This window comes from Micropterus salmoides, unplaced genomic scaffold, assembly GCF_014851395.1.
Source record: "Micropterus salmoides isolate LMB-PRFRI ecotype aquatic unplaced genomic scaffold, ASM1485139v1 Ms_hic_scaffold_3, whole genome shotgun sequence".
Taxonomy (NCBI): Eukaryota; Metazoa; Chordata; class Actinopteri; order Centrarchiformes; family Centrarchidae; genus Micropterus; species Micropterus salmoides.
The window spans coordinates 28924164-28943163 of NW_024042261.1; the positions used below are offsets into that span (position 1 = coordinate 28924164).

The following is a 19000-nucleotide window of genomic DNA, read 5'->3' on the forward strand; positions in this document are numbered from 1 at the left end:
TGACAGCAAAGCAGTAAAATGGTATAACGGTGAGTAAAAATTACCTTCAACAGCATGCAGCAAAATAAGAGTGAGTTCCAAAATTAAACTTTGTAAAATCTTTGCTAAAGCTTTGTGTGACAAACTTACCATCATTTAAGAACTAAAGAATAAGATGAAATAATTACAGTAAAATAGTATAACAGTGAGTTAAAATTAAACAGCATTTTTTAATTACCTTCAAAATCTTTGCTAAAGCTTTGTGTGACAAACTTACCATCAGTAAACAAGTGAAGAATAAATTGAAATAATGACAGTAAAGCAGTAAAATGGTATAACGGTGAGTAAAAATTAAACAGCATTACAAATTACCTTCAACAGCATGCAGCAAAATAAGAGAGTGTTCCAAATTACTTTGCTATTGCTTTGTCTTACAAACTTGCCATCATTATCACTCCAAAGCTGTAGCCTAGTCTTAAACTTGTGAGTCTTAAAACTTTAATCCTTCTAGAGTCTGTGTCTCCTCTTCTCTGTCCTCTCTCTTTCTGGTGTAGCATAGGCTGTGGGGTGAATTGAGGAATGTGCTCCACCCCCCGCACCTCCCTCTGTTTTCTCAACGAGTCGTGTTGGGGAGTCCTGGAACACCTCCCTCTGTTTTCTCAACGAGTCGTGTTGGGGAGTCCTGGAACACCTCCCTCTGTTTTCTCAATGAGGCGTGTTGTGTGTTTAGCTGCCATCCTCAGGTAATCTTGTAGACCAGTTATTAACTTTGGTTATCTATAACCCAGACTCCGGATGTTGGTTTTGTCAGACAGAGTTCGTGAGTTCGTTTTTGAAACAGGAAGCTATTTTTATCAGCCGGAGACAAGAGTTTGGAACTAAATAATAATCTGGTTGTACCAGAAGTAACGGCCCCAACCCCTCATCAGTTATCTCCCACATGCAGAGCAGCACTCGTGTGTTTTTTTTGTTTTTACTTCTATAAGTACCCTACCAGAAATCCAGAGGTCTTCACACTAGTGACTTGAAACCAGAGCGATGACCATCAAAGAGAACACGGTACGCATTCAGCCTTTCCTCCACAACTAAAGAAATAGCAAAAATCGACACTTTGTATTTTCATTCCTGCGTGTTTTCAATTAACAGTTTTTGACTTGATCGACAATGGGCTTCATTCAACCGAATATCAACTTGAAGGTAAGAGGGCCTTCTATGTACTAGAGTGAAATAGAAATGTTCTAAATTTAAAAGTGTACTATCCTGATGTGTATTTTGTATATTGTTTTTACAGATTTGTACTCAGGCGAGGAAATAGGTTCTACAAGGGAGAATGGCATTCCATCAGCGCAGGTTGTAGATCTCACAGGAGAAGTCGGTAAGTAAGGTTACCTTAACTTTTAATCAGTGTGTAGGTTTTATTTATTTATTTACAAACTTTTACGTAGATGTGGTAACAGTACTCTTTTCTTTCATTACACCCACAGATGGTGCGAGCGATTGTGAACGGTACTTTATGCAGGGTCTCTCCCCTACCAATTACGAGGAGAACGGTCCGGTTCCGGAATCGGATCAGCCCTCGGCTTCGGTACCGCAAGTGTACATAACACCGGGCTCCCCGGAACACGTTGAGCCGGATTTGTCCCCGGAATCACCCGTCGATGATGTAGAGCGCTCCAGTCAGGCCGCAGATGGGAGGTCACGTAACGGATCACCGGTAGAAGCGCGGGGACTGATAGCGGAGGAAATCATTCATCCGGACCCAGCAGAACCGTGTACGCCGCTGAATCAGACTGAGCCTATACCGAACAACGGACCTCGGAAAAGGGAACACCGTAGAAGGCTCATTTCAACCAGCAGCAGCAGCAGGAGCAGTAGTAGGAGCAGCAGTAAGTAAATTGTTATAACGCTCTAAAACCATTAACCTAGCAAATATGCAGTCATAAAAAAAGTATAGCCTATATACACAGTTTCCCGTGATACCATGTTGCTGATTATTAGGCTATACAATTAATGAGTTAAAAGTATTCCACACTATTTTCTCAAATACAACAGCATGTCAAATGTTCTATGCAGAAAGTAGTCTTATGAGTTAACCTGACTCTAAAAGCTATTTTGCTTCTTTTTCATAAAGTAGGCTATTACTGTGGTGTTTGTTCGTTTGTTTTGCACTTCTACAGTGTTTTGGTACTGATGTCTGACATTCAGGGTATTTAGTTAAAAAACTAGTTTGCTTGTTTGCTATAAAGTATTAATGTAGTGATTTGTAGGGGTGATGCCTGACTTTCTGTATTAAAATACACAAAAGAGGTTAAAGTGTCTTTGTTTTTGTGTCCCTCCAGCAAACAGACCCCGACGATCCGTGAGAGGCTGTCAGAATTGCTGTCGGACTGCCCATGAACAACTAGTTCTAATGAGTAATGCTTTCCGACTAATGGGTGAAATGCTGGCTGTCTACAGTGATCATAATTAGTAAGGTGATTTATCTGAATTTGTTTTAAATGATTTTTTTTGTTTGTTTCATTTGGTAATTGTTTTTATTGTTGATTTTCACTTGCAATAGTTAGATAAACGTGTTTATCCTGTTTTTTATAGTGTCTGTTTTAAGGTTTAAGTGTGTTTTGATTTTATGATAATGGATGAAAACAAACCGTTAGGGCTTAGGCAGAGTTTATCAGACGAGGTAGATCGACATTATCAGAATGAGTCAAACTTTCAAAATGGTATAACTGAAAATAGTGTAATTGAAAACGAGACCTCCTCCAGTCAGTTCTTAGATCCGTTACACGCTATAAATCAAGCTCTCGTTGATCTGGAACGCTTAGAAAATGAAATACCAACTGCTTTATTAGATGAAATCAACCAAATGAATGAACCCTTTCACCAAAACAACATCCCCTCTTTACCCGAACCCGAGCATATTCCTGTCTTAAACTCATCTGTGTCTCCAGACCTGTTGATTCAAATACAAAATGCTCTCTCCGAGCTTGAAAATAATGCAATCCCTGCCTTAAACCCCTCTACATCCTCGACCTATCAGACCCCCATTAACTCCCCCCTCATGGAGCAGGTAGCCAACACTCCTCCCTTGCAACAGCAAGGGGGCAGCGTGTCTCAAAATAATGACCCTGTGGCACCTCAAGCAAGAGTCATATCACGACATAGATTCTGTAATTATGAAATACGTCAGGTGTTGCGCTTTCCTTCTCCAACCAATTCAGAGGGTGTTGTGGATTATGCTCAGTTTTACAATGGTACACTGGAGCAGGTAGATGCGATTTTACAACAAGCCTTGTCACACAGGAGACCCCAAGATGTGGTGCAGTTGGAGCTAAGAGGTGAAAATCTCCGTAATAATGTATCAGTTATCTTACAGGATGGTGATGTTGACAATTTAGCGGGTTTTGAAAGACTTTTGCTTCGCATAGTACAATCCAATTGGACCATTATGACAGATGGTGATCTAGAACTGGTTCTCCAAGTGATCACCTGCCCTACAGGCGCGGGTAAAAGAGCAATGGTGGATAAAATGTTACAAAGCGAAATCTTAAAAAAAAACAACGCTTTCTGTACATTGTAGAAAACGAGGGGAATCACTTGTGTTTCGCCGTCTGTCTGGCTCATCTTCTACATCCCCTCCTCAACGATAGACAGGCTCTTGAATGCGGCAGAGAGATTCAAAACAAAGTGGGAATGGATGAACAGACACCTGTAGCCTTAAGCGACATCACGCGATTTGAACGTGCTTTGGACTGCAAAATTGTAGTGTTTTATAGAGGAGACGACGATAGGGCCCTCTGTAAATTCATGACCAAAAGCCCAAGACAGAGTAAAACCCTATTTTTGTTTCTCTTTCAGAACCACTACTATGGTATAAAAAATCTAAAGGCCTTTCTGGGTTCCCCATATCTGTGTGAGTACTGTTACACAGGGTACAACGGTGTGCTGAGTCACCGATGCCCTGCTCATTGTTCCGTTTGCTTTGACCCTACCTGTAATCAGAAGGGGTTCCAGCCTATTGTGTGTAAAGAGTGTAACAGGACATGTCGTTCAGAATTCTGTCTGACAAAGCACAAAGAGCCTACAGAGAGGCCCAGAACCAAAAAATTAGCCAGCACGTGCTCGTTGTACAAAAAATGTAACAAATGTGCACAGCTTTACTACTCAGCGATGAGTGGTGAAGGTAAACCACACACATGTCCTGCGGTGAAGTGTAAAATCTGTGGTGAGAAGTTGACCTCTGACGTTACAGATAAGAGGGAGATGCACCAATGCTACATCCAGACACTACCACCTGAAACAAAACACACAGAAAAATTGGTGTTTTATGATTTTGAAACATACGTCAATGAAAATGGCGTTCACATACCCTTTTTGGTGTGTACAAAAACGTTAGATGGCAAAACATGGAGCTCTCAAGGCAGAAATTGTGCCAACGAGTTTCTCACGCATTTCAGACGCCCTCTGTACAAAAATGCTGTGTTTATTGCTCACAATGCTCGAGGTTTTGACTCCTACCTACTCCTCAACGCCATGCTTGAACAAGCATTAAAACCCTCTTTGATTTTGCAAGGTTCAAAAGTCATCTGTATGACAGATCCTGATTTTAATCAAAAATACATTGACTCACTGTCCTTTCTTTCCATGCGTTTAGCCGATATGCCAAAAGCTCTCGGTTTTGATGACAGAATTAAAGGCTATTTTCCCCATAATTTTAGCTCACCTGCCCATTTGACCTACACAGGTCCCTACCCGGAGCCAAAAATGTACGGTACAGAACGCATGACTACGGTACAGCTGAAAGACTTTAACACCTGGTAGGAGACGGCGCGCTGCGGTACATTTGATTTCATGAGAGAGGCCCGCCTCTATTGTGAAAACGATGTTGAGATTCTCGCAGAGGGATGCAAGCTGTTCAGAAAACAGTATATTGATGAAACAGCGGTTGACCCTTTTAGCCGCGCGACTATAGCATCTGCATGCATGAAAGTGTTTGTGACCAACTTCCTTCCTCCTAAAAGTTTGGCCATCCCCGATCCCAATAACTACACACGCCAGTTCAAAACGTATTCGAACGCAGGCATACAGTGGCTGCATTGGGTGGCTAGCACCGAAAACATCTTCATTCAACATGCTTTAAATGAGGGGGAAAAACAACTAGGAAAATACTTTGTAGATGGTTTTGCAGAGATCCAAGGTGTGAAATATGTATGGGAGTTTCTGGGATGTTTTTTCCATGGCTGTCCGAGTTGTTTCAAAGCTCATGAGACCAATCCTTTGACCGGCTACCCTTTTGAGGAGATGCATGCGAGGAGCGAGGAGAAATTACGTGAGTTACAGGCCATCCACAATGCTAAAGTGATTGTCATGAGAGAGCACACATGGACCGAGATGAAAAAATCACATCAGGGGTTAAAAGATTTTCTCAAACAGTATAAAGCTCCTCAACCTCTCTCACCCCGCGAAGCTTTGTATGGGGGTCGAACCTGTGCAGTAAAGTTGAGACACACTGCGGGTGCTAATGAAACGGTAGACTACTTTGATGTGACATCGCTGTATCCCTATGTCAACTGTAACTTTCCCTATCCTTTGGGGCACCCAAAAATAATCTACAAAGATTTCAAAGAACCCCAAAGCTACTTTGGAATAATCAGAGCCAAAATCTGTCCACCACAGGGTTTATTTTTTCCTGTTTTGCCCTATAGAACTGCAGCTGGTAAACTTGTCTTCACACTCTGCCGAACGTGCGCTGAACTTAATTTTCAGGAGGGTCCATGTCAACACAGTGATGAGGACAGAGCGATGACAGGGGTCTGGGTCACTCCTGAATTTAACAAGGCCTTGGAGATGGGGTATCGGGTAGCTGAGATCACAGAGGTATGGCAATTTGATAGACAGAGCGACTCGATTTTTGTTCAGTACATGCACACTTTTCTCGGGCTGCCTGATCTTTGGCTTCAGGGGGGTATCCTGAAGCTTCCTGTTTACCCTTCAGAAAAGTGTGCATGTACTGAACAAAAATCGAGTCGCTCTGTCTATCAAATTGCCATACCTCTGTGATCTCAGCTACCCGATACCCCATCTCCAAGGCCTTGTTAAATTCAGGAGTGACCCAGACCCCTGTCATCGCTCTGTCCTCATCACTGTGTTGACATGGACCCTCCTGAAAATTAAGTTCAGCGCACGTTCGGCAGAGTGTGAAGACAAGTTTACCAGCTGCAGTTCTATAGGGCAAAACAGGAAAAAATAAACCCTGTGGTGGACAGATTTTGGCTCTGATTATTCCAAAGTAGCTTTGGGGTTCTTTGAAATCTTTGTAGATTATTTTTGGGTGCCCCAAAGGATAGGGAAAGTTACAGTTGACATAGGGATACAGCGATGTCACATCAAAGTAGTCTACCGTTTCATTAGCACCCGCAGTGTGTCTCAACTTTACTGCACAGGTTCGACCCCCATACAAAGCTTCGCGGGGTGAGAGAGGTTGAGGAGCTTTATACTGTTTGAGAAAATCTTTTAACCCCTGATGTGATTTTTTCATCTCGGTCCATGTGTGCTCTCTCATGACAATCACTTTAGCATTGTGGATGGCCTGTAACTCACGTAATTTCTCCTCGCTCCTCGCATGCATCTCCTCAAAAGGGTAGCCGGTCAAAGGATTGGTCTCATGAGCTTTGAAACAACTCGGACAGCCATGGAAAAAACATCCCAGAAACTCCCATACATATTTCACACCTTGGATCTCTGCAAAACCATCTACAAAGTATTTTCCTAGTTGTTTTTCCCCCTCATTTAAAGCATGTTGAATGAAGATGTTTTCGGTGCTAGCCACCCAATGCAGCCACTGTATGCCTGCGTTCGAATACGTTTTGAACTGGCGTGTGTAGTTATTGGGATCGGGGATGGCCAAACTTTTAGGAGGAAGGAAGTTGGTCACAAACACTTTCATGCATGCAGATGCTATAGTCGCGCGGCTAAAAGGGTCAACCGCTGTTTCATCAATATACTGTTTTCTGAACAGCTTGCATCCCTCTGCGAGAATCTCAACATCGTTTTCACAATAGAGGCGGGCCTCTCTCATGAAATCAAATGTACCGCAGCGCGCCGTCTCCTACCAGGTGTTAAAGTCTTTCAGCTGTACCGTAGTCATGCGTTCTGTACCGTACATTTTTGGCTCCGGGTAGGGACCTGTGTAGGTCAAATGGGCAGGTGAGCTAAAATTATGGGGAAAATAGCCTTTAATTCTGTCATCAAAACCGAGAGCTTTTGGCATATCGGCTAAACGCATGGAAAGAAAGGACAGTGAGTCAATGTATTTTTGATTAAAATCAGGATCTGTCATACAGATGACTTTTGAACCTTGCAAAATCAAAGAGGGTTTTAATGCTTGTTCAAGCATGGCGTTGAGGAGTAGGTAGGAGTCAAAACCTCGAGCATTGTGAGCAATAAACACAGCATTTTTGTACAGAGGGCGTCTGAAATGCGTGAGAAACTCGTTGGCACAATTTCTGCCTTGAGAGCTCCATGTTTTGCCATCTAACGTTTTTGTACACACCAAAAAGGGTATGTGAACGCCATTTTCATTGACGTATGTTTCAAAATCATAAAACACCAATTTTTCTGTGTGTTTTGTTTCAGGTGGTAGTGTCTGGATGTAGCATTGGTGCATCTCCCTCTTATCTGTAACGTCAGAGGTCAACTTCTCACCACAGATTTTACACTTCACCGCAGGACATGTGTGTGGTTTACCTTCACCACTCATCGCTGAGTAGTAAAGCTGTGCACATTTGTTACATTTTTTGTACAACGAGCACGTGCTGGCTAATTTTTTGGTTCTGGGCCTCTCTGTAGGCTCTTTGTGCTTTGTCAGACAGAATTCTGAACGACATGTCCTGTTACACTCTTTACACACAATAGGCTGGAACCCCTTCTGATTACAGGTAGGGTCAAAGCAAACGGAACAATGAGCAGGGCATCGGTGACTCAGCACACCGTTGTACCCTGTGTAACAGTACTCACACAGATATGGGGAACCCAGAAAGGCCTTTAGATTTTTTATACCATAGTAGTGGTTCTGAAAGAGAAACAAAAATAGGGTTTTACTCTGTCTTGGGCTTTTGGTCATGAATTTACAGAGGGCCCTATCGTCGTCTCCTCTATAAAACACTACAATTTTGCAGTCCAAAGCACGTTCAAATCGCGTGATGTCGCTTAAGGCTACAGGTGTCTGTTCATCCATTCCCACTTTGTTTTGAATCTCTCTGCCGCATTCAAGAGCCTGTCTATCGTTGAGGAGGGGATGTAGAAGATGAGCCAGACAGACGGCGAAACACAAGTGATTCCCCTCGTTTTCTACAATGTACAGAAAGCGTTGTTTTTTTTTTAAGATTTCGCTTTGTAACATTTTATCCACCATTGCTCTTTTACCCGCGCCTGTAGGGCAGGTGATCACTTGGAGAACCAGTTCTAGATCACCATCTGTCATAATGGTCCAATTGGATTGTACTATGCGAAGCAAAAGTCTTTCAAAACCCGCTAAATTGTCAACATCACCATCCTGTAAGATAACTGATACATTATTACGGAGATTTTCACCTCTTAGCTCCAACTGCACCACATCTTGGGGTCTCCTGTGTGACAAGGCTTGTTGTAAAATCGCATCTACCTGCTCCAGTGTACCATTGTAAAACTGAGCATAATCCACAACACCCTCTGAATTGGTTGGAGAAGGAAAGCGCAACACCTGACGTATTTCATAATTACAGAATCTATGTCGTGATATGACTCTTGCTTGAGGTGCCACAGGGTCATTATTTTGAGACACGCTGCCCCCTTGCTGTTGCAAGGGAGGAGTGTTGGCTACCTGCTCCATGAGGGGGGAGTTAATGGGGGTCTGATAGGTCGAGGATGTAGAGGGGTTTAAGGCAGGGATTGCATTATTTTCAAGCTCGGAGAGAGCATTTTGTATTTGAATCAACAGGTCTGGAGACACAGATGAGTTTAAGACAGGAATATGCTCGGGTTCGGGTAAAGAGGGGATGTTGTTTTGGTGAAAGGGTTCATTCATTTGGTTGATTTCATCTAATAAAGCAGTTGGTATTTCATTTTCTAAGCGTTCCAGATCAACGAGAGCTTGATTTATAGCGTGTAACGGATCTAAGAACTGACTGGAGGAGGTCTCGTTTTCAATTACACTATTTTCAGTTATACCATTTTGAAAGTTTGACTCATTCTGATAATGTCGATCTACCTCGTCTGATAAACTCTGCCTAAGCCCTAACGGTTTGTTTTCATCCATTATCATAAAATCAAAACACACTTAAACCTTAAAACAGACACTATAAAAAACAGGATAAACACGTTTATCTAACTATTGCAAGTGAAAATCAACAATAAAAACAATTACCAAATGAAACAAACAAAAAAAATCATTTAAAACAAATTCAGATAAATCACCTTACTAATTATGATCACTGTAGACAGCCAGCATTTCACCCATTAGTCGGAAAGCATTACTCATTAGAACTAGTTGTTCATGGGCAGTCCGACAGCAATTCTGACAGCCTCTCACGGATCGTCGGGGTCTGTTTGCTGGAGGGACACAAAAACAAAGACACTTTAACCTCTTTTGTGTATTTTAATACAGAAAGTCAGGCATCACCCCTACAAATCACTACATTAATACTTTATAGCAAACAAGCAAAGTTTTTTAACTAAATACCCTGAATGTCAGACATCAGTACCAAAACACTGTAGAAGTGCAAAACAAACGAACAAACACCACAGTAATAGCCTACTTTATGAAAAAGAAGCAAAATAGCTTTTAGAGTCAGGTTAACTCATAAGACTACTTTCTGCATAGAACATTTGACATGCTGTTGTATTTGAGAAAATAGTGTGGAATACTTTTAACTCATTAATTGTATAGCCTAATAATCAGCAACATGGTATCACGGGAAACTGTGTATATAGGCTATACTTTTTTTATGACTGCATATTTGCTAGGTTAATGGTTTTAGAGCGTTATAACAATTTACTTACTGCTGCTCCTACTACTGCTCCTGCTGCTGCTGCTGGTTGAAATGAGCCTTCTACGGTGTTCCCTTTTCCGAGGTCCGTTGTTCGGTATAGGCTCAGTCTGATTCAGCGGCGTACACGGTTCTGCTGGGTCCGGATGAATGATTTCCTCCGCTATCAGTCCCCGCGCTTCTACCGGTGATCCGTTACGTGACCTCCCATCTGCGGCCTGACTGGAGCGCTCTACATCATCGACGGGTGATTCCGGGGACAAATCCGGCTCAACGTGTTCCGGGGAGCCCGGTGTTATGTACACTTGCGGTACCGAAGCCGAGGGCTGATCCGATTCCGGAACCGGACCTTCTCCTCGTAATTGGTAGGGGAGAGACCCTGCATAAAGTACCGTTCACAATCGCTCGCACCATCTGTGGGTGTAATGAAAGAAAAGAGTACTGTTACCACATCTGCGTAAAAGTTTGTAAATAAATAAATAAAACCTACACACTGATTAAAAGTTAAGGTAACCTTACTTACCGACTTCTCCTGTGAGATCTACAACCTGCGCTGATGGAATGCCATTCTCCCTTGTAGAACCTATTTCCTCGCCTGAGTACAAATCTGTAAAAACAATATACAAAATACACATCAGGATAGTACACTTTAAATTTAGAACATTTCTATTTCACTCTAGTACATAGAAGGCCCTCTTACCTTCAAGTTGATATTCGGTTGAATGAAGCCCATTGTCGATCAAGTCAAAAACTGTTAATTGAAAACACGCAGGAATGAAAATACAAAGTGTCGATTTTTGCTATTTCTTTAGTTGTGGAGGAAAGGCTGAATGCGTACCGTGTTCTCTTTGAGGGTCATCGCTCTGGTTTCAAGTCACTAGTGTGAAGACCTCTGGATTTCTGGTAGGGTACTTATAGAAGTAAGAAAACAAAAAAACACACGAGTGCTGCTCTGCATGTGGGAGATAACTGATGAGGGGTTGGGGCCGTTACTTCTGGTACAACCAGATTATTATTTAGTTCCAAACTCTTGTCTCCGGCTGATAAAAATAGCTTCCTGTTTCAAAAACGAACTCACGAACTCTGTCTGACAAACCAACATCCGGAGTCTGGGTTATAGATAACCAAAGTTAATAACTGGTCTACAAGATTACCTGAGGATGGCAGCTAAACACACAACACGCCTCATTGAGAAAACAGAGGGAGGTGTTCCAGGACTCCCCAACACGACTCGTTGAGAAAACAGAGGGAGGTGTTCCAGGACTCCCCAACACGACTCGTTGAGAAAACAGAGGGAGGTGCGGGGGTGGAGCACATTCCTCAATTCACCCCACAGCCTATGCTACACCAGAAAGAGAGGACAGAGAAGAGGAGACACAGACTCTAGAAGGATTAAAGTTTTAAGACTCACAAGTTTAAGACTAGGCTACAGCTTTGGAGTGATAATGATGGCAAGTTTGTAAGACAAAGCAATAGCAAAGTAATTTGGAACACTCTCTTATTTTGCTGCATGCTGTTGAAGGTAATTTGTAATGCTGTTTAATTTTTACTCACCGTTATACCATTTTACTGCTTTACTGTCATTATTTCAATTTATTCTTCACTTGTTTACTGATGGTAAGTTTGTCACACAAAGCTTTAGCAAAGATTTTGAAGGTAATTAAAAAATGCTGTTTAATTTTAACTCACTGTTATACTATTTTACTGTAATTATTTCATCTTATTCTTTAGTTCTTAAATGATGGTAAGTTTGTCACACAAAGCTTTAGCAAAGATTTTACAAAGTTTAATTTTGGAACTCACTCTTATTTTGCTGCATGCTGTTGAAGGTAATTTTTACTCACCGTTATACCATTTTACTGCTTTGCTGTCATTATTTCAATTTATTCTTCACTTGTTTAATAATAAAGACTGACTTGATTCCAAAGAAACCTCCTACTGATCCTTTGCTGGCCCCGGAGATTCCTCCTTTTACTTATAACTCACTGCTATACTTTTTTAATGATAAATTTATTGTCACAAACACCTCCTAGTTAATTCATTCAAGTTGTATTACTTAATAAAGTCTTTAAATCAATGAAAAACACACAATGGAAGGATGAACCCCCTCTTATCAGTTACATACAGACATATTTCCGGTTGGGGCGGGACAGGATGCACCCCCTCTTACCAGTTACATACAGACATATTTCCGGCTGGGGTGGGACAGGATGAACCCCCTCTTATCAGTTACATACAGCCATATTTCCGGTTGGGGCGGGACCGGATGCCCCCCCTCTTATCAGTTACATACAGACATCCGGTGGGGTGGGGGGACCGGAAATAGCTGTCAAAAATGAGTTTGATGGAATGTATTGGATACTTCTCTCTAGCAACGTTTTTCCACCAGCAGTGTGTCACTGTCTCACTTCACAGAGCTAAGCTGCCTGTGCTAACACGCATATCATGAGCCAATGGCTGTGTCCGAAATCACCCACTACTCACTACATAGTGGACTATATAGTAAGCTCGCCATTTTGTAGTGTCCGAATGTATAGTGAGAGTTATTATACCCTATATAGTCCACTCAATGTATCCCAGAATGCATTTTGAAAAGTAGTGTACAACTGAGAACTGCATTGGTGTGTTCACTGTTCACACTTGCTTTACCTGGTCTGTGCTCGTAATAATACCAGATATCTCTCTCTCTGTTTCGCTACAAAATGCTAAAATAGGTTGCCAAATATACCTGGCCGGGCCACCCAGGTAAAGTCTCTACGTGTCCACTTTGTTACCTAACCTGTACAGTCTAATGCAACTGTTTTGCTCAAAAAAATCAACTTGTACAATGCCTATGATGTTTAGTTTGTGTTGACATTGTCATAGAGGTTTAATTCAATTATATGTTTTAGCACTGATGTAATAGTTAGTGATGTTGTACTGGACTGTGTTATATGGAGGACAAATCATTATAACACCTCTCTATATAATGCAGCCCAGTACAACAGCCCATTTAACTTTGACCTCAATAATAACATTTACCCTTTTCTGACAATTTCACCTAAACCTGATCATTATGAGTTTTGTAAAAATAGATATTACAGCAGGGCTGGTGTGTTGGATTGCATCAGATTGTACAGGTGTACCTCATCAAGTGGCCACTAATTGCATCTATCTAACCCTTTGCATTAAGACGCATTTACGCTTCTTCCTTTGCTCACTCTATGGCCCTGCCATGCTGCTGCACTGCTCACCTGACACCTCTGCTGCGGTGCGTCAGTCACTTACTGCTTTGGTTGCTGTTCATATACCCCAACGTCCACCTATAGGCTCTGAGTTTGAGTTTCTTTGGTGGGAAGATATCAGCACTCCCCAATCTCTGCTGAGTTTGGTGTGTCCTGTTGGGCTGTGACAAAGTCAGGTCTAAGACCCCAAATATCAACTCTGCATCTTCTGTATGCACATTATAATCTGTTGTCTGAGTTAACTTAAATAGTTGACAGTGTTAAAGAGTTGTTACCCAAAAATATACAAACTGTGCCTGTTATATCTGAAGTTTTGGTGTAATTTACATCTTCTATTTGTCATTTGTTCAAAGCACCTCATTAACACACACTAATCTGATTATTGCTCACTTTCAGCAGTGACCTGATTCAGAAATGTCCATGTAAATGACGTTTAAACAGAAGCTGTAGAGACAAGAGCTTGTTGCTGTGGGAGGAGAGGATGACGAGATGTACTGCTGCTGTCATCATTGTTAAGAATTCTCTTTGAAGACTTCAAACGCTGTTACCCCACATGGTGCAATTAGGAATTAGTTTCTTTGCATATAAAGATACCTGTAGCTGTCCACTCACAGAACAGTCTGTCTATGCTGCAGGCCACTCTGCTCATATTGATTTTCCTCCACAGTCGTGATGTTTTGACTTATTCTGATGTGATGTTGCAGGGTTTAAAACTGCATCTGATTAGCCCAGTTTTAGCTCAAAATGTATGCGTTAAACATCTATCCAATCCAAATCAGTCAGAACATAAACTGGTCTTTGTGTCTCTTGTGTGCTTAGCAAACAAGGAGGACATTTCAGTGAGTACAAACCATTCACTTAACAATATAGCAACCACTAGTCATGTACCATTACCTTTATAGCCAAATTTGGTTACTGTCCCTCCTCCCTCTTTAACCCTGGAACCAAGTGGGTCCCAAGTGGGATTTTTAAACAGGTGCCATTAATCCAGGTAACGAGTGGAAGACAGAAGAGCTTCTTAAAGTAGAAGCTACAGGTCTGTGAGAGCCAGAAATCTTGCTTGTTTGTGGGTGACCAAATACTTATTTTCCACTATAATTTGTCTCTCATAGTTGAAGTGTACCTATGATGAAAATTACAGACCTTTACATTACATCTTTCTAAGTAGGAGAACTTGCACAGTCAGTGGCTGACTAAATACTTTTTGGCCCCACTGTACGTCATGTACAAATGGCAACTACATTTTCTAAACATTACGATGTATAAGACATACAAGGTTTCCCACTCATTTTAAGACTATGTTTAGCCATGTTTGACCAGTAGACAGTTTTCAGACTCAGACGGTACTTAGCAGCAGTGTCTGTGTTATTTAACAGAGTCAGAGCCACCTTAACGCTCTCAGATACTGTTAACTGCCTGTTTACTTACTATTACAATTGTTCCAAATTATAGGAACCCTTTACAAGAGACAGAACACACCCTCAGGACACACACAATGTCTTATTGGCCTTTTGAATGGAGCTACCACCTACCATAGCACTGACTATCTGGACTTTCTGGTAAACGTTAGCAAAACACTAGTCACAGAGCAGCTAAAAATAAATATGTTCCTCAATTATATACATGTTGCGCCAGTATTTTACAGTCCGTAAGCCTACTCATGCCAGCAACCATCACCTCAGTGAGTCTTTCTGTTAGGTGCTGCTCTGCAGCGTGATGAAATGCCTGTAGTAGTCACCATAACTTATTCTGCTGCTCAGTTAGAACTAGCTTAATGAAAGTGTGTTGCTGTCAACTTGGACAGGGATGCTTGCTGCACAGGCTGCGGTGTTAAAGTAGCACTGACATGCAAATGACTCTGCAGACGACACAGACTTGACCCAGGGACAAGAGCAGCAGCCAGAGCAGCTGAGAGTTGTGGAAGGTTGAGTTTATCAATTTTAATCAGTGTTTCTTTTTGGGTGATTATGGTTACACTGACTTCTGTTTCATGTAAGTGTTTAAGTCATTGTCTATGTGTGCATGTGTGAGAGAGAGCGCTCCACTTCTTTATTCTTATAGTGTAGGCTAACTAAAACAGCAAGTTATTATTACCAACACTTTGTTTTTTAACTTTGTTACTGCTGGGCTAGTGGACCCAAGTGCAGGACTGAGAGATGGGAGACTGGATAAAAGAGGAATATTTTCTGCAGGGTTGAAGGCAGTGGTGTTTTCAGGCCAGGCTTCCCCTGCTTTTATCAGACTATATTCATCATTTTAATTTTATTATTATTAAACCTTTATTTAACCAGGAAAATCCCATTGAGATTACTAATCTCTTTTCAAGGGAGTCCTGGCCAAGACAGCGGCACAGATCACAACAATAAAAACACAATGTTTTTAGTTTCGATAAATCTATATGCTGTTGCTGTCATCAGTTCCCAATTTCTCAGTGAGTATTTTATAATAAATGAAACAGCGCCCCTCTGAATGCTATGCATTGGATGTGTGGTAAAACACTATATTGCACCACTGTAGACTGGCCTGCAGTCTACCTACGCGGGGGAAGAAAGGCAGAGTTGGCATCCCTTTGTGAAAAAACTAACCTGACTAACCAATCATATTACGCCACTGTCATGCCACTGCTTACCTGTGATTAGTCAGGATGATGCCAAGGGAAGCCAGCCACTGTCTGGCTTCACGCCAATCAAATCACAGCATGCGCTCAACGTCATTCAGATGAAATAATGGGAGCTGTTAGCAACTTCAGCTGGCGCAGTTATGGAGGGTGGACATTTGTAGTTTTAATAAACTACCACTATAGCAGCAATTTAAGATTAAATCTGATGGAAGACCAACGCCTTCGGACGTTCAATGAGGAAAACTATATCCGTACAGAGTGGCTAGCTGGTAGCGGCAAACCTAAATTGACTGCTGTGGAGGACCTAAAAGCCAATGGGAAATTCTATAACTTGGTTATTGACCACTTTACCACCATGAAAGACAGGAGCATGGCCTACCTCCTTCTCTCTCTGAACTTAACTGAACTGCAGCTATTTGTGCGATTTTTGTGTGGTTATATGTTTGTTTTGCTTTGCTTGCCTGGATTTAGCTGCGAATGAATAGTGAATAATAGTTTTTACTGCGGTTGTGTACGTACAGATAATGAGCACCACAGACAGCATCTGCCACAGGGCACTGGGCCAGGTTACCTGACTAATTGTTTATACTCTGTTGGTCTGGTACTCTCGGTTGTTAGTCTTGATGATGGTGTGTTATGAACATTTGGCCAAGCAGTAAATAAGAAGTATGTAAGCTTATTGATACATGCACCACTGGTATGCAAATGTAAAACTTCAAACTTCTTCTGATTGAGCTTGTGAATGATTCTTTTATTCTTAACCATAGCCAATTTGTACTGTGCACTATAAGCATTGGCATGGGGCTATGTATGCTATTTGGGGTGAGAGGGAGTGGGGGTGAGAGAGAGAGAGAGAGAGAGAGAGAGAGAGAGAGCGTACGTGTAGGTAAATGCAACTTTCAGCGTGTATATTGATAACAGTGTACATCTTTAAAGTGTGATTCAATTATTATGCACTGTAATAGCACAATGCATTAGATAATTGCCCTCCAAAAAGGACATCCCCTCTCACTTGTCTTCCCCAAAAATTTACCCCACCCCACGCCTCTGGTTGAAGGGATCAGAGATTGAGCCGGGGACAAGCGAGGCAAAGTGGAAGTCTAGATACATACAGAACCGGGTTGGTGGCTGCTGTGCAGAGGAGGGGGAACCATAGCTGAGGGTCCAGACTGTGACCCGAGAAGGTCCAATATTTTAGCCAGGCGGGGATCTAGGGAGAGAAGACGGGATGAGCGCCAATTCCAGTAGCGGAAAGTAACAACACCTTATTACGCAAAATTCACTTTTTGCTTATTTATAGCCTACTATGTGTTCTGCTTCTACAGTCGGCCTAATATAAATATTTAAATGTGTTCATTAGGGTGTTGTTTGTTTGTTGTAGCCTTCAGTTTACTGATTAACTTTTAAATGTAGGCTATTTGACTGTTTTGATTTGTAATGAAATTAATCAGTTGTAAAATTAATAAACTCCATAACTGCTGTTTCATCACTCAGTTTAAAGTGCTCCCACACAGCGGAGAGCTTCATTTGTTTTCCCTTTGATTTGAACTGGAGCGTTACGTCCACTGCTGTGAGCGGAGGCCAGAGAAAAAAACCTTCAATATTCAAATCCAAAAATTGAAAATGAAATGCATACCCAACGTTCGTTCCAATATTCGAATAATCGAGTCCAGACCATTATTTCACTTGACAGCAGAAGGACATAACTCTTCAGGATCAGTACTTCTGCTATGGATAATTAAGTGTATTTACTACCAGCGCTTGCTGAGCTTGGTTATGAACATATCTGAATACAATGCTTTTACTGCTTTTACTCTGTAATAATGATAGTGATGAATTTTTCATTGTCTCATATGTACAAGCATGGACATACATGACACCACAAATGAATATTAACCAGATTCAGAATGTCCAAATACAAACATACATTTTAACATAACTTTTATAATCAGATTTTTGGACCTTCATGTCTACATCAAAATGTATTCACAAATCTTTTTATTATTTTGAACCATTCCTTAAAAACTTACTCTTAGTCACTCGTTAGTGTGCATACAATATAAACCAGGATTCACTGAGCACTCCCCAATTACACATTTGAGTTCTTCCTAAATGTTTTTAAATGTGAAAACTAAAAAAGAACAAGAGGAAGGTTTTTGGCTTCATCTCAGTACTCAGAGCCAGTGGTACTGCTACTTTTACTTCCAGTAAGTAGTTCTTACTGAGTACAGTACAAAAACAATTTTAGTGCTGCTTGAATTGCTCATGGTGACACAGACTCTCAGCACAGTGCTGAATTTAGAATGATTTCAAAACATAAACACATGTGTTTCCGTTTCCTCGGGGGAAGGAATTAGTGAAATGAGGAATAGGATGTTCTTCACGGGTTACACAGAAAAAGAAAGGTCTTCTTGGGTAAAAATGAGATGAGATTTAATAGGGACAAAGATGAAAGCAGGCTCTACATCTGATATAATTGAGTGCACTTGTACGAATAACTGTCCTCCTGTATGTCCCTTTCTCAGTCCTGTATGTCCCCTTTGTCACAGGCCTCTGTAACCATATCAGATATGTTTCTGAATGAACTGTGGATCTGGAAATCTGTTTGTTGTTGTATTTTCTTGGGTTTCTTGAGTGACTTTATTCAAGTGTTTATCAGCACAGATGAGAGTTCTGAAAGTCCTGAAAGTCCTGCTTTTGGATTTTGGGTTAGAGAAGATTGGACTGTGTGATTAATAAATAATATTTGTTAGCTGTGGTAACAAAGTGGCAAAGTTTGGACCATCACTTTGGTCCATACTGAAAATATCTCGACAGCTATTTATATAGCTCCAAGTCATTGTGCCCTAATGACTTTGGAGATCTTCCGATTTCCTGCAGTGGTATCAGCACGTCAACATTTTTATACTCTTCCAGTGATATATGTTAACTTCTAAGAGGACTGGTACAACATGTGGTAGAGATATTCATAGTTCCTAGGCAGAGTGTCCTAATGACTTTGACTTTGCTCCTCGAATGTCACAAGCAGTTGATATTTTCCCGACTGACCAAGTTGACAGTACTAGTAACAATCACAGACGACACAAGAAAATCATCTTCTGGACTCTAAAGAACCATGATGAAGCCAGGCATTGATGAAACCACTGACAATGTTT

The 19000-nt window shown here is 41.4% G+C and overlaps 1 protein-coding gene and 1 long non-coding RNA gene across 3 annotated transcripts in view; one reads left to right on the top strand and one right to left on the bottom strand.

The window, feature by feature from the left end:
* The window catches only part of LOC119882465, a 10524-nt gene extending 6572 nt beyond the window's left edge, over nucleotides 1-3952 (top strand). Inside the window, exons 3-8 of the mRNA XM_038692507.1 lie at nucleotides 1016-1038; nucleotides 1126-1176; nucleotides 1271-1354; nucleotides 1464-1865; nucleotides 2319-2453; nucleotides 3835-3952. Of these exons, the coding sequence (XP_038548435.1) occupies nucleotides 1016-1038; nucleotides 1126-1176; nucleotides 1271-1354; nucleotides 1464-1865; nucleotides 2319-2449 (691 nt within the window). The 3' untranslated portion in view covers nucleotides 2450-2453; nucleotides 3835-3952. The remainder of the gene's footprint in view (nucleotides 1-1015; nucleotides 1039-1125; nucleotides 1177-1270; nucleotides 1355-1463; nucleotides 1866-2318; nucleotides 2454-3834) is intronic.
* Nucleotides 3953-10351: 6399 nt separating this feature from the next.
* LOC119883392 lies at nucleotides 10352-10853 on the bottom strand. 2 transcript variants are annotated; one of them, XR_005440633.1, is made up of 4 exons: nucleotides 10840-10853; nucleotides 10702-10752; nucleotides 10525-10608; nucleotides 10352-10415 (listed from the first exon to the last, which is right to left on the bottom strand). It is a non-coding gene; the product is annotated as an uncharacterized LOC119883392 (long non-coding RNA). The 2 variants fall into 2 exon arrangements; XR_005440632.1 differs by having other exon boundaries at nucleotides 10702-10843.
* Nucleotides 10854-19000: the final 8147 nt, after the last annotated feature.